This window comes from Dendronephthya gigantea, unplaced genomic scaffold, assembly GCF_004324835.1.
Source record: "Dendronephthya gigantea isolate DGI-Jeju-01 unplaced genomic scaffold, DenGig_1.0 000033F, whole genome shotgun sequence".
Classification (NCBI taxonomy): Eukaryota; Metazoa; Cnidaria; class Anthozoa; order Malacalcyonacea; family Nephtheidae; genus Dendronephthya; species Dendronephthya gigantea.
Genome location: NW_021163043.1, coordinates 1,365,597 through 1,380,767, shown reverse-complemented (window position 1 = coordinate 1,380,767; position 15,171 = coordinate 1,365,597). Strand labels below are relative to the sequence as shown.

At 36.7% G+C, this 15,171-nt stretch overlaps 2 protein-coding genes across 3 annotated transcripts in view; one reads left to right on the top strand and one right to left on the bottom strand.

Moving 5' to 3' along the window:
- Positions 1-2,102: 2,102 nt before the first annotated feature.
- The window catches only part of LOC114525100 (C2 domain-containing protein 5-like), a 48,148-nt gene continuing 35,079 nt past the window's right edge, over positions 2,103-15,171 (top strand). Inside the window, exons 1-11 of the mRNA XM_028546309.1 lie at positions 2,103-2,472; positions 3,148-3,234; positions 4,096-4,182; positions 4,949-5,033; positions 5,602-5,697; positions 6,321-6,406; positions 6,585-6,654; positions 6,757-6,817; positions 7,452-7,607; positions 8,126-8,220; positions 8,528-8,628. Coding sequence (XP_028402110.1) covers positions 2,383-2,472; positions 3,148-3,234; positions 4,096-4,182; positions 4,949-5,033; positions 5,602-5,697; positions 6,321-6,406; positions 6,585-6,654; positions 6,757-6,817; positions 7,452-7,607; positions 8,126-8,220; positions 8,528-8,628 — 1,014 coding nt within the window. The 5' untranslated portion in view covers positions 2,103-2,382. The remainder of the gene's footprint in view (positions 2,473-3,147; positions 3,235-4,095; positions 4,183-4,948; positions 5,034-5,601; positions 5,698-6,320; positions 6,407-6,584; positions 6,655-6,756; positions 6,818-7,451; positions 7,608-8,125; positions 8,221-8,527; positions 8,629-15,171) is intronic.
- Positions 9,332-11,452, bottom strand: LOC114525187. 2 transcript variants are annotated; one of them, XM_028546409.1, is made up of 3 exons: positions 10,905-11,452; positions 9,879-10,685; positions 9,332-9,617 (listed from the first exon to the last, which is right to left on the bottom strand). In XM_028546409.1, exons 2-3 carry the CDS (start codon positions 10,285-10,287, stop codon positions 9,553-9,555), a joined length of 474 nt encoding a protein of 157 aa, XP_028402210.1. In that variant the 5' UTR covers positions 10,288-10,685; positions 10,905-11,452; the 3' UTR covers positions 9,332-9,552. The 2 variants fall into 2 exon arrangements, with proteins under 2 accessions (XP_028402210.1, XP_028402209.1); XM_028546408.1 differs by having other exon boundaries at positions 9,332-10,685.

Sequence of the window (15,171 nt, the reverse complement as noted above, 5' to 3'; positions counted from 1 at the left end):
CGTCATCATATCATCACCAGAATCTCGTATTTGCAATGAGCGCATATGCACAAATTGTGCACAAATTAGTTAAGTATATACCGAACGATTACTGCGCTATATTCAACAACACGCGTATTCACAGGCTGGGTGTTATGATTAGGAGTCACATGCATTCATGCTTCTCCTAACAGGTTTCTGGCGTGTGAGATTTTATATGAAGGTGGCATCTGTGAAGAAGATTAACGCGTGATACGTTTGTTGTTTGTTTATCAAACGTGAATAATATGTCAATGCAGTGAATTCTTACGTTACCACAAAAAAGAAACCCGTGGTTAAAAGTAAAAATAGACTTTATTGTTATGCGCTGGGTGTTCTGTGAAGAAAAATTTCTGAGAGTATTCCAGTGCGCATTTCTCAGAATATATCATTCTCTCTTTTCTTTCGCTTTATTAATGTATAGGTCATATCTCTAGATAGGTCTAGATAGGTCTAGATAGGTGGATAGGTCATATCTCTGGGCAGCTAATGCTTTGTCTCTAAAATTGTTACTTGCGGCCTTTTATCATTTCCACCGTTCCAGCAACATAAGAACCAACATATGCTTTCCTTAGCGTAGTCGCGCCAGCTGTGGATCGCCAACGATTGCATCTCCTAGCGAAAGGAAACTTGTCGAAACTTCATTGTTTACAGGAATATTCCCCATGTCGCTGTTGAGTGTTCGGTTATTTCGTTAGTAGATCTCAAATTTCCGAAAATGCCGTAGTTAAGTTAAATTTGCGCATTATGGTTACTGAGAGACAGAGCATTACTTGCCAAGAGACCGGTGTGTTAGTTCAGTCTTAACTTATTGACATTTCGTCCATATAGTGCGGCTTCTCACATTGAAGTGTTTGCCGGCAACAAGCTTGCAATAAAGAGCGTATTTAAGATCAAAAGTGGACAAGTTAATTCAAGAAACAAAAGAAATATGACTTAAAAAAATGTAAACACATTAATAAAGCGACAGAAAAATGGAGAATGAGATATTCTGAGAAATGCGAACTGGAATACTTTCACGAATTCTTCTTCACAGAAAACCCGGCGCTTTACAATGAAGCCTATTTTTACTCGGGAATTCCCCTTATATCTCTCATCAGCAGGATATTTTATTTCCTTGGACAGGATTTTCCAAAAAGAGCATTTTTACTTCCTGCCCACTGGCATTTGTATAAAGCAAACGCTTTTCAAAAGTTTTGTTAGGCCGTCGACTTGGTAAGTTTCCCTCATTGCTGGCCTGTCAATCAGTAATATTCGGGGCTCGATGAAGTTGATCTTTCAAGGAAGTAAGAAACGTGGAAATCATAATGTGAATATCCAAACATACAAGTAAATGAGCATGACCATGACACGTCATCATATCATCACCAGAATCTCGTCTTTGCAATGAGCATATATGCACAAATTGCGCTAAAATTAGTTAAGTATATACCGAACGATTAATGCGCTATATTCAACAACACACGTATTCACGGGCTGGATGTTATATAGGAGTCAGTCACATTCATGCTTCTCCTAACAGGTTTCTGGCGTGCGAGGTTTTATATGAAGGTGGCATCTGTGAAGAAGATCTATGTATGCATATTTCAAGATAAATTTGAATGTTTAATTCGAAAGTCGTCAAAAGAGGACGTGAAAATTGCGAGTAAATGGCGTGTTGCGTCCATATATGGACAGGCCACGCCATTCATTCGGCATTTTCAGGCTGTCTTTGATGTTCACGTCCTCAAGCCGGTTTTCCACTAGAACAAAACTCTGCGAAAAATATCGCTAGCGGAAAACCGGTTTCATGCTAAACCTCCTTATCATTAAAATTAGATTTGCCGTCATGTTTGCTAAAATTCCCTAAAAAAAAGGGTAGTGTTGCAGCTCCTCAAAGAATGGTTTTCACTGGCTGAACTTTACAATACATTTCTGTTTCAACCAATAGCATAGCTTCGTTCTATAGAAAGTATAGACAAGCATTATCCTATTGCACAAAAGCCTCCGAGAGCTGCGACATGTAAAATAATCTTATAATGTCGGTGCTACGTCTAATGGATCCGTTTTTCGTTATTCATTTACGCACGGTTACTTCATGTAATTTCACTGTTGACATTTGTTTATAAAGCAACATGGCGGGTACTTATGAACGAGTGTTTCCTTCACGTTTCTGGTAGATTAATAAGATTACATTGTTGGTCTCGGATCACAGTCATGAAATCTATTTTCTAGCGAAAAAAACATTCGATGATATTTGCAACAAATGTGTTATTCATGTACAGTATTTTTAGCTGACGTTTACAGTTAATTGTACTTTATGTTCATTTGTACCTCTATTAACGACGTATATTAACGACATATCATAACATTCACTCGTGCACCATGCCTGGTAAAGTGAAAGTGCGTATTGTATCAGCACGAGGATTGCCGGTTATGGACCGTTCCAGTGATTTGGCAGATGCATTTGCAGAGGTAGGCAAGTCCTTGTAGTTGGATGAACTATAATCTATCTACAATGCTATCTTGCTATAGTGGGCTAACTGAATGTTTTACTTTAGTTTGGCAATAGTAGTGTATTATTGAAGTATTTGCTAAGAATACCCAAGAGACGATGAATTGTGCTTTACCTTGATCTTACTCTTGATCTTCTGCACTAGAATTTATCAATGCAAAAGTTCTACTATGGAAACTTTGATATTGTTGAGCAACCTTGCAGGGGGGTTACAGGCTTACAGCAGCTTTTGCACACTAGTTCTCCTCGTAAGAATGGGAGGCTATTTTTTGTCCAAAAATATGCCCTAATTTTGCATACCAGTAGCGCTTTGTGTACGACATGAACTATACTTATACAACATTTGATACTTGCTACTGCAGTCAAATTAACACAGGTCTACTCCAGGTTAATCCATTTTAAGGGGACTTGTTTGAAGAAGATAGGGAGGATAAGATAAGAAATGCCTGACTCTGTCCCTCAGTTTCCAAACCACAAGTTCAATTGCTATTAGAGAGATATATAAAGCTATATTGAACTGCTCCTGGATAAGTCCAGAGAGTGTGCATGATTTAGTAAGTGTGGATTTAGGCACATGATCATTGAGCGTTTGCAATTATATTAAATTTGAACATACTGAATTTGTGTTGGATTAGGTGAAGTTGGGAAATACATTCTACAAAACTGAAGTTTGTAAAAAATCATTGAACCCAATTTGGAACTCTGACTGGTACAGGTTTGAAGTGAGTAAATGGATTTAATTTCATTGCATTACTGAAATTTGTATGAAAATGTAATGTTGAAAAGAATTATTAAATGTCCTGTCCATTTTTATGGGAAATAAAGGTTAAATCGTAATGCATTATCCAAGTATAATACACAACATTTGTGAAATGGCTGTTTGTCACAATTTTACTCATCCATTCTCACCCGGAACAAATTTTTAGTATATCCAGCTGACATTATTCTTTTAAGATTTCCTCTTTGTTCCACATTAATTAGTAATAACAGGGCAGCTAGGGGACTATTTAAAGTGTATAGTGGGGTGGTCCCATGATTTCGTAAACTTGTTGCAGCGATCACGGATTAGGGTACAAGCACCAGTTTTTAGGGATGTAAGAATGTATGTTTGTTTGAGAAGTTTTAAAAATGAGACCAAAATTGTGCTACCCAGAATCCCAGATTGTCAGTACCTCAGAGAAGTTCTAAATGCACTAAAATACTTATAATTGGGTACTAATTTTTGTACATAATAATTACCCCAAATTAAAATTACTACCCCAATTTTTGTCCCTTTTGCAACCTTTTGGGACTAATTTAATGGTGTGTACATCCCACTGTACCCCTTTCAGTAAATCCATCCCTGGGGAGAGGAAGGGGGCAGAGTTAACATGCTTTGACATTATTATACCCATGGTAGTGGCCATGGTAGATTGTTAAGTCAGGGAGGGGGAAATATTCATATATTCACATTTTACATTATTAGTTTCTTTTGAAATTTATTGTTTTTACTGTCTGTTAGCATGAAAATTCATATATTTGCCCCCACTTAACAATCCTCTGTGGCCCCATATTATACCTCAAATATGTTGTTGGCTTGCCAGGTTGATGACGAGGATCTGCAAGAAGAAACCTTGCAGCTCCGTGTTATGGATTATGACACATACACTGCACATGATGCTATAGGAAAGGTGAACACTCCCATGCAAACTGAATTTGCACTATTTATGGTTTGGACTATCATTTTAAGATGACTGTTACATTTTTGCGAATAATAATAGTTTTAGTATAATTACAAAGGTGAATGTTTGAAAAAACGAATCTGTTGAAGAAAATATGGGTTTTGCAAACGTATAAAAAATAATAATTTAATTCGGTTTATTTATATAATAAAACCATGTTTTCGTGAAATAAAGTTAAAAAGCATTCTACAAGGTAGTTTAACCTAGAAATAAATCAAATAAATGACCTAGGCCAAATTGTGTCACTTCTTTTAGGTACAGTATTTTTGTTAAAAATAGCCTGTCAGTGTTACTTTGAAAAACAACTTGCCGCCATTTTGAAAAATTCGCTTGTGAATTTTGACTATCCGTGATTATCCGAGGTTCCTCGACCAATCAGAGACGAGAAATTCAGTAATCACCTTTGTAATTACCTACTAAGGTTCATATACAAAGCAATGTTCATTCGCTATAGTTAATTTTTTAGTATTTGTCCAAGAAATTATTCTATTTTTGAAATTTATGCTACGTTTATTTTTCTCCAAACACCTACTGTCCATGCTAGTGGCTTCTATATCCAGTGTATTACAAGATCAGTGGTGAAGACTAAGAATTTGAGAATTTATCGTATTTAACTTGGGCTGATAGAAGAATATTGTATCCCTGTCCGCAAAATATGCGCACACCCCACAGGAGTACATGCATGTTACTTACATGGCCGCTGATTGTATTTAAGGTAAACATTAGCTTGAATTGCCTGCTGAGTAATGATTCTCCAAAATCCTTATCAGGATGGTTCCCAATCTACGACACAATGCACGGTAAGTCACGTGGCTGTAGAAAATAGAAAGCTATGGTCGCATGGAGGGACGCTGCCTCCAATGTCTTAAGGCCCAAACAGACCGGACGAGAATTGGCAACGTTTTTATTTTTCAAAATCAAATAAATTTTAAACTATCATAATATTCTTATAGATTACATAACAATAAAACATTTTGACTGCTCTGGCGTCCATAGTTTCCAAATTTTGCTTCCACAATTTTATTTATACTCTTCTGAAAACTAAAAATTCGCGTCAAGTTGCCTCATTGCGTCCGGTCTGTGTCGCCGTTAAGCCGGTTTTCCACTAGCGTTAATTTTTGTGCGAAGCGAGATTTTACTTTTTCAAATATTTCTAAACCTAAACTCGGCCATATATTGATTAAGAAGTATATCGAACCGAAATTGAAGCGATCAATTTAATATTACATGATATTTTTTGAAATACTGCATTTGAAAATGTAAACGTGGCATGCGTATTACTTGAATGGACGTAAACAGTAATTTGAATTGTCTGCTTTGTAAACATGACAGAATGTGCTATTTTCATTCTAAACCTAAATTCCATAGGGATACGTGGAGAAATCAAGATCGATGTCAAAGTCGATTTTTTTGTTGATGCAAACAAGTTTCGTCAGTCATCGTGCGGGGTGCAGTTTTTTACAAGTAAGGCATGAATATTTTTTTTGGTTCTGCTTTCTATGCAGTTAATGCCCTCGTGGACTCCACGATGTTAGAAATTAACATGCTTTTTGGCTGGACAATTTTTCACCCTACCGGTAATTTTGACCGTCCATGTTTATTGAATCAATTCACATAACCCATCTACCAACATTTACCTAAAGTTTTATTTAAACGTCGCTTGCATGTAGTATCTGCTTGTCTTAAAATATTTCAACGGATCATCCATTTGGTTATGCGTTAATTTCTGAAAGTTGATCGGGGGTTTTCTCGAAGCACTACAAGGACCTGAAAATGAGGTTTTACTCGGATTACTTGGGGCAAAGTACTCCGAAGACCTGGAAAGAGGTGTACTGACCCCTAAAAGCGAACAGTGGAGGCACATCGATCAGCTATAACGCTGTGGTGAAAACCAGCCTATGTCATCGCACCAAAAACTACAAAAAAATAAAAAATCTTGACCGCAAAACTGGTCGGCCTCAAACGCCCAGACTCGCCGAATGAAAGTAGACCGAAGGAGTCGAAATGTGGTTTAGGATATTATAACAATATTCCTGGGTTATTAAATGATAACATGCATACATATCCACCTTTTTTTATGCTTATAGCTCCTTCAATTCCAAGCTGCTACAAAGCTATTGCATTTCATGGTTTTGTTGAAGAGTTGGTAGTGAATGATGACCCGGAATATCAGGTGATTTTTCCCCCTAACTTTTCAACTATAGTTATTGCATATATAAATGCAATCGGAAGCTGTGGAAAATGTCGGAAGTGCGGCCCAAAATGTGTGGATATTTTTTCCAAACGCCAGATAGTAATACAGTAAGTTAATTAAACAAAAAATATTCAAAACCAGAAATATTGTTTTTTAGTGGATTGATAATTTCCGCACTCCGAGATCCACGAACGAAGCCCGTCAGAGGCTATTCCAGAAACTTTCGGGTAAGTTGTTAAAACAAACGAAAATTTTAAAGCACATGGCTACTATCGAAATGGTCTAATGTTGCATTATTCTGAAGATATTCGTCATTTATATAAATCCAGGTGAACTGCAGAGAAAAATCGGATTGAAAGTCCTTGACATGGGCGGAAACGCCGTCATTGGGTGAGAAATGGCATACAGCCTACAAACTAATAGAATAATACAATCTACAATCTATATTGATACGTTTTACTTCTCTTAGGCCTTCAATACTAAGGCCCGTATTCAAAAAGCTCACTCACACTCACACTCATTGAGTGGGAGATCTTAATCCTCTCATAACGTTTTAATGGCGGTATTTCCAGCCGAACAGGGGCTTGATTTTCAGTGATTTACCTTATATCTTTCCATCTATTTAGAAAAAACTTTCTCATTGATCAGCATTAAAGAAATTTATATGTCACACTCGATGAGTATGAGTGTGAGTGAGCTTTTTGAATACGGGCGTAAGTCAGCATGAACTTCTTAGAGCCGTCATGCATGCCTGAGCTCAATTTTCATAATAGTAGGGGGCCACTTTAACTACGTTGCCATTTGCGCAAAAGTTATCTGTAATTAGTTAAAATATTTTGTGGTTTACACTGACTTCAATATTCTAGTAATTGTTTGTGTTTCACATGTATATATATAGTAACAAACAGCCTCTTGAGGATAAATGTTCTTTGCAACTGAAGCGTTATGATCATTTTCAAAACTTTTTTAAACACCAACAAAATTTGTATTTACGCCAAACTTTTTCCACATCTTTCACTTACAGATACCAGCAATATTTTGATTTGGAGGGTGAATCTGGTATCGTAGTGCGTGGTATTGGCACGTGCGTTTTTCTACGAAAGAACTATGCATTTCCTTCTCCTTCTACGCCAACAAGCTTTCCTGCATCACCAAGAGAGGACGCTCCTGCAACTGATTTGTAGGTGTTCGTTTCACGTGGAGACATTTAGTCCTGATTAGGGAAAAATGATCAAACTTCAATAATCCATTGCACTGACGTCATATTATCACTAAGAGTTCTCCTTCAAAAGCTTCCTTGTCTTACTAACAAGAGTTACCATACGAGTAGTGAAAGTTTATATAGCAAAAATATGAAGTAATTCTAAAAAGTAGCTTCAACTTCACAAATTATCATTTCTGTATCAGACCAAAAATTTACAAAATTCGTGCTCTTCAATATGTCCTTACAAATGCCTACCGCGACGTTATGTGCAAGGAAACTATAATAACAAAAAATTCTACTTAGAGATAAAATAGGAAGAGAATGGATTTTTATGACCCTAATTGCCCGCCATACCTTATAATCTATTAGTCTCTAATTAGTCTATTGTTTATATCTTATATCCAGACACGCAGTAAGTTTTTCAAGATATGTTATAAATATTGCATTTTTTTGTTATATTTGTTCACATTTTTTATTTATTTGTCAACAATCAGGTTATCAGGGGATCCTTCAAAATCGTTTCCTCCCAGTGTCCAACGAAAAAAGAGAAACTCGTCCACTGACTCAGATGGTGGATCACCGATGAAAGGTTGATTTTATGTTTTGAAACAATAACATGCGTTGAATACTTTTATTTCAAAGTTTGTCGCCTATTCGGTGTACTTTGGTATACTTTTATCAAGGAAAACTTGAATTTCATCGTCGCTTGACTCCCCAAATCTTGCCGCCATTGTGTTTTCGTTTCTCTACTAGACAGATACGAGCTAATATCTGACTAGTAGAGAGCCAATCAGATTGCAAGTTAGCTCATATCCAGCGCTTGTGTATGATCTAATAATATTATTTGCCTGGCGTCTGTCCGAGTCTAACCACATTATATCCCCGTGTGTTTCCAGATTGCAGTAGTAGCGGTGACAAGGGAAGTTTGGGGACATCTTTGGGGAGTTCCAAGATGCCTCGCGAGACCATGACTAGACAACGAACAATTGATGAATTCGTAAGTTATATTTTCATTATTACATCTTCGTATCATTTGGTTGTTTTAAAAAAACATCACTAAATGCTTAGCAAAAACAACGAAATGTCCATGTTTAAAGAGGTTTCTTATACTGCGCGTGATATAAAATATTTTGTAATCTGAGTCGGCTGTATTTTTCGCATCTGAGGGGCTGATTACATGGAGTGATTTCAGCCCGGGTAACTCAAACCAGGCTAAAATTCCAAGCCTAGCTGAAATTCTTGTCATGTGATAGCGTGCGCAATTTTGTTAGGATGACCGCTAAAACTCCACTGAAATTACTACATGAAATCAGCCTGCTTAAATTTAGGCCGTAGGATGAGCATCCAAAAGATGCAATTCCGTTGCACCCCTCGTGAAACTACATAATTTTCACATGAATCAATAGATAAAAACTTACTTTATCAGAATCCGTCGCTCCCCAAGCGAAACAGGTGCACAAATGGGAAAAAAATCCCTCCAAAGTTTGCTATATTCGCGCTTCGAAATATTCGAACCGCCATTGTTTTAGTAGCAAATACGCATGCGCTTGTCAGCCAAACTCGCACTGCGCACGCGCAGACAGGAAAAATGGATTTTCCCTGTGGGTTTTCCCCGATTTCCCGTGTAAAAATAACAAAATAAAATCACAGAATAAAGATCAAACCTTGTAATATTAACGAATAAATACACACACAATAAATATTGTTAAAACACATTGTACATTTTGCTTGCTCATATGCTAAATCACTTCAATTTATTGGCTATTGTTTCAAAATACCGTTTTAACGTATAATTCTACTTATTAACATCTTAATTCAATAAAAATTTGTGAGGTAAAAAACCCACCTGTATCAAACAGGACGGAGAATATATAAATATACATACAACTCACACAATCAAGAAACAAGTTAAATATTTCGCTTAAATATAGCCTTGGCCAAACGCATTATCCCATGCAAGAGTAGTTGGAACATCACTAACAAAGCCTGGAGGAATAGCAGAATCATTGGATATATTCATCTGTGCAAGGGCAGTTTCATGGCACAATACAAATGAGTGTGACATGCAATGTCCAAAGCCACTCAATAGAGAAATTACTGAGGCTGAACCTGTCAGTTGTCTAAGTGCCATGGCAAGTGCTATGCTCTTGGGTGTAAGATTCCTTCCCCCAGATGCTAAATTCACAAGGTCTTGTACAATTGATGTTAGTTTGGAACTGTTCTTGCCCTCAATTGGCACGTACTCACTTAAAGTTGGCTCTGAAGAGAATCCACAAGTCCAAGCCAATACATTAAAAAGTTCACATGGAACCACTTTTTGCACATTATCTATTGTCAAATCAGATGCCAATGGTGGCCAAGGAAGATTCAGTTTTGGTATATCTTGGACCTTTTGGCGAAGAATCAATGCAGCATTGTATAGAATTTGTAACTCATTGACTTTAGAATTTCCCTCAGTTTCTGTGTTGGAATTCAGATCATCATCATCAATGGTACCGGTATAGCTCTCTTCATCAAAGTCTTCATCGTTGTTTTCTGACTTGTTTGACATATGTTCCTCAACCAATTCGGAAGAATCCAAATTTTCCACATATACAATCTCACTAACATTTCTCATTTTCGGTACATAGAACACAAGTTGGGGATAACTTTTCATCAGTCGTTGCTTGAGTTTAAAAGCTCTATATTTAGATGCATCCACATTCTCGGTGTCCTTAGCAATGATAACAAATTTCTCCAGCAATCTTTCATGTACCTTATTTGCTTATTTGCGATGACCTCAGTCTCGATTACTTTCTTACAGAAGACATCATAAGACTTCTCGTACACTGTAGATCTTTCAGTCTCCAATTGCTTCTTTGTCTCTCTGGTGAGAAAATTTGTATGATTGCAGTAGCAAACTTTGTGATAGCGGACTTCCAGTGCTACACAGTCTTTCCCCCGGATTTACACGAGTATCCGTTCATCATTCTTTCTCTCGGCAGCTGTACGTAGAAGACCAGCATCAATTGTTTCTGCCAACATGAGTGGGGTTCTTCTTCTCTTCTTAGTCACCTGGTGTGAACAAAACTATTAAACTTAATATCTGCTAATAACACAGTTGGATGTTTGTAGCATTAGAAACTACTTTACCCTAAGACTAAATAAACTTAATTGACCACAATTCAAGATATTTTAAAACCAAACTCGAGAATGCTGTGCTACTAGTGCACATTGCACCAGCTACTAGTGCACATTGCACTAGTATAATTATATCTATCAAAATGACCATACCTTGTCTAGTGAGAACTAAGAGGAATCTCTTCCACAAACAATACATATCTCTGGAAGTACATGCTCGTTTCTTTTAGGCAGGGTCTTATTAACGTCTGCGACTGATTGTCGTGTAATTTTTCGCCTTGGTTCCATTGGTTCCACTTTCACATGTAGTCCTTCGGTAGGAGTTACAGTTTCAGAGCTAGTGCCTTCTCCTTTTTCTTCCTTTCGCTGTTGTCTACGGATCTTCTCTTCATCACAAAATCTCTTCCAGCATTTCATATGATGGTACCATTCTCAGTTAATGCTGTCAGGGTTCTTCTCCATGTATGAATTGACAGATCCGTCATCGATGTTTTCGTAAGATTTCTTAGCTATTTCAGCTTGTTGACATTTAAGTTTGGCCCATTTTGGACCTACACTCAAGAAATTTCTTACGCCTTTGGCGTGTAACTTTGCAAAGTTGCTCCGTAACGCCATCAAAATGAATAAAACATGAGGATATTCGAGTGTTATAAATATCTTCAGCCATGATTATTTTGCATAACTCGAAGCATGTGCGTGCTTATGCGCGTGCGCAGTGCGTGTTTGGCTGACAAGCGCATGCGCATTTGCTACTAAAACAATGGCGATTTGAATATTTCGAAGCGCGAATATAGAAAACTTTGGAGGGATTGTTTTCCCAATTGTGCACCTGTTTCGCTTGGGGAGCGACGGATTCTGATAAAGTAAGTTTTTATCTATTGATTCATGTGAAAATTATGTAGTTTCACGAGGGGTGCAACGGAATCCGTTTTCTAAGCATCTTTTGGATGCTCATCCTACGGCCTAATTCGGCAAGTCCTTTTTGCTATTCTATAATAGGTCCATCTAGCTGTCGCGTTTGGTTTCACTATATAGATTTGAACAGACTAGAAAACATTGCCATGTAGTAACATTTTTTGCAATGTTCCTTCAAATGTTTTCTTGTTCGCCATTCAACAGTGGTAACATTGTTGCGAAAACAAATTTTGTTTCCTGGGTTGGCAGGAAGCAAAATTTCATGTTTCCTGCTAGATTTGGAAATTCATTCTTCAGCCGGAAATTCATTATTTCCAAATGTGATTTTTATTATATATGTACCGAACTGGCATGCATGGTCATGTCCAGTAATGTTCTTCATTATTAATAGTTTGAGTAGAAATGTTCTCGCGCAGGTTACATAAATAAACCTGGGCGCTATATATTGTTTCTAACTTATATTTCCCAGTGTTTAACGTTCACTGGGAAAAGGAAGAAAAATTTTTAGGATACAATTTTTGGCGAGTTTCTGCCTTTGCCCAAAGAGATTTGAATGCTCGTTCATTGAAAAATCTTGATGAATAAAAACATTATTACTCGCGTAAACATATAACATATTTGTTAGAAAAATTAAGTTTTTTGAATCATGCATAATAGGATAATTATTTAAGAGATAAAGTTCAAATTTATGCATGGTAACAAAATTAGGTATGCGTATATTTACCAGCGACTCCAAGCATGGGTCATGTTGAGCTACTGTATCCCCGCGCGGGGGGGGGAGGGGGATAAGTTCTTCGCGAAGAACTTTTCAAAAACCAACTTCATAACAATTCGTCACAAGTGTTGGGGATTCTGGTGCAACAAGAAAATAGGACTTCTATATATAGATAGAGAGTTTCCAAGTCAGGATGTTTTAATTTAGAAAGGCTCGTGCATGGTCTAACAATTTTCAATTCTTCAATTTTTGCATTACTTGCAGACATTCTTGGCGTATCTTTAAATGAAATTTCTATAACTCATTTTATATAACAAAGTCGTATAATTTTTTCTGCCGTGTGGTTTCTTATACGGGAATAGCTATATTGGGTTGGGAAAAAGCGTATTTAAATAAACATTTTTATGGAAAATAAAACTACATTGTTGAACGGTGCACGCTCAACTCTTTTTGGCAAAAATATTTATGTATTTAGATCGCTGTTACATCGTCGATATATTTGTTTACGTTTTTTAAAATGTGATTTTTAATTTAAAAAGCACAACTATACAAGCAGATTAGGAAATTGTACAAATTATTAAGCAGAGCATTCTATGAAAAAGAATAGCAGGAAGCAAAATTGAATTCGTATTTTTAGCAGTAGTTGTGACGCTGTCGAGTTCCATGAAAACGCGGAAGATGTTAAGCACTTCAGGCAATCCAAGAATATCTTACATGATAGAGCCTGGTGTCATACCAAGGGACATGCTTTACATCGAAGCCGCGTAGCTGTATTTTTATTACGATTCCCGTCTCGCCTTATGTTAAAAAAGAAGCATTTTTTGAAGTTTTTTTTTCATAAAAAGAATAAATTTGCACAAAGGTCACCTAACTATCGCTGCAAATGCAAAATCGCGGTGATAGATTCGCTACATTGGTCAAATTTTGCTTGGTCATTCAGCATAAACAGTAAGTACAGTCTAGATAAAAAACCCTCTAAATGAGGTTCCACTTTAGTATATGCGTTTTTTAAGGCTGACGAACCAATGTAATTTTCCTAGTCGGTGATTTCCGATAACTCATGGGCTGATGAAAATTTTAACTCTCAATGCTATGAATGTAACAAGCTTTATAGCATATTTGCTAATCCTGTGAATTTATCGGATCTATTTTATTATTCAATTTTTATATGTGTTTGCCGTCTGGTTTTGATCCAAAAGTGGGCGGTTCAACTTCTAATTTTAGCTTTCGGAGTTTCTCTGTTTTAATAAAAAAATCTTGTGAATAGTTTGCTTAGTTTACATACAAAGGAAAAAACTATATGTAAAATGGATGTTTTATAGAAAAGTTATTTTGTATCAAGGAAACTGAAGGTTAAAATGATATGTATATGTGATCCCCCATGATGTTTTGCACGCTGAGCTTTACGTTTTGAGCTTTTTATATATTTTAACACGACCACCTTTTGCATCGTAAGATGTTTTCACAGCTGGAACGGCGGTCAAAAAATCGACGCGCTCAAAAAATCGCTTTGAGGCTAACGACGCTGCATATACGCCTCATAAAACTGTCGAAAAATAAGTCTTTTTAGTGAATGTAATCATGGATTTTAACAAAGGCTATATACGAGATATTAAAAAATCGTAGAAATAAGAAAGTCATGCGGCAAGGGATATGCAAATTTTCGACTGTATACTACTCTGCGAAAATCAAGCTTTTCCCCATTATCGAGATATTTTGACGCAATACAGTAAACGGCCTTAATCCATTTCAGATAAACTGTAGGGAGCCATCTTAAGAGGAATATTATTCCTCTTAAGGTGGCTCCCTACAGTTTCTCCAAATTATTAAATGCACATTTTAAACAGGGATATTCAGCGTCTAAATGTTTGACTAGAAGACTAAAATTTTATGTATCTTCTGGCAACATATACCTAGAGCCGAAATCTATTCAGAACTTGTGCTTGGCAGCCGTTGCTATAGCAACAGAGACGTTAAATTTTTCTGATGAGGAGATTGTGAATGTGTATTCGTATTCGATCTTAGTCGTCATATAGGCTAGAGTTTAGAATGATTCAAAATTTTTCGTGCGTACAATCCTAAGTATGAAAAAAACACACTCATCTATACAAAGAAACTTCAAGAAATGCAGAGAAATGAACTTTTATATAAACATGAAAAATACTATATAAATAAAAAATCTTACTAAAGCATGTCGTTGTAATCGGACGAAGCTTCAATTCAAAGTGTACTAAACCACGGACATATTTGAAGCGTTTAAAAAACCCACTATCGAGTGAATAGCGTTATCCGGCATTCGTATACAACCGTCCTCTGTACTATTTATTGAAAGGAAAATTCAGAATCACATGTAATCATTAGGATTTTTATTTCAAAAGCACTACAACTATACAAGCAGTTTAGTAGATTCTATACAACTTGTCAAGCGGAGTATTATATCAATGAAATATTATGAAGCGAAATTAAAGTGAACTTTCATGCAGCAGCATTAGTTCTGAAGCACTTGAGTTCCTTGGTGACATGACAGGAAGTGTTAATCAGGGCATGCAATCCAAGAATATTTCAGGTGATAGATTCTTGTGTCGGCCCAAGTGCCATGCTTTAAATCGAAGCCGGTAGGTTTTATATTCACGGCCGAGCCATCCACACGGAGATTGAATTTATAGTCTACATCAAGACCAGCCAAAGAAACGCTTACAGAAGGCGCTCTGTGGAACACTTTTCGAAATGTGACTGGAAAACGTCTCGATTTACACGACTTATAATTGGGATAACAGTTTTTAGCTGCTA

Coding starts and splice junctions, on each gene's coding strand:
- LOC114525187 (XM_028546408.1), bottom strand. CDS start 10,287: ATGAAAAGTTATCCCCAACTTGTGTTCTATGTACCGAAAATGAGAAAT.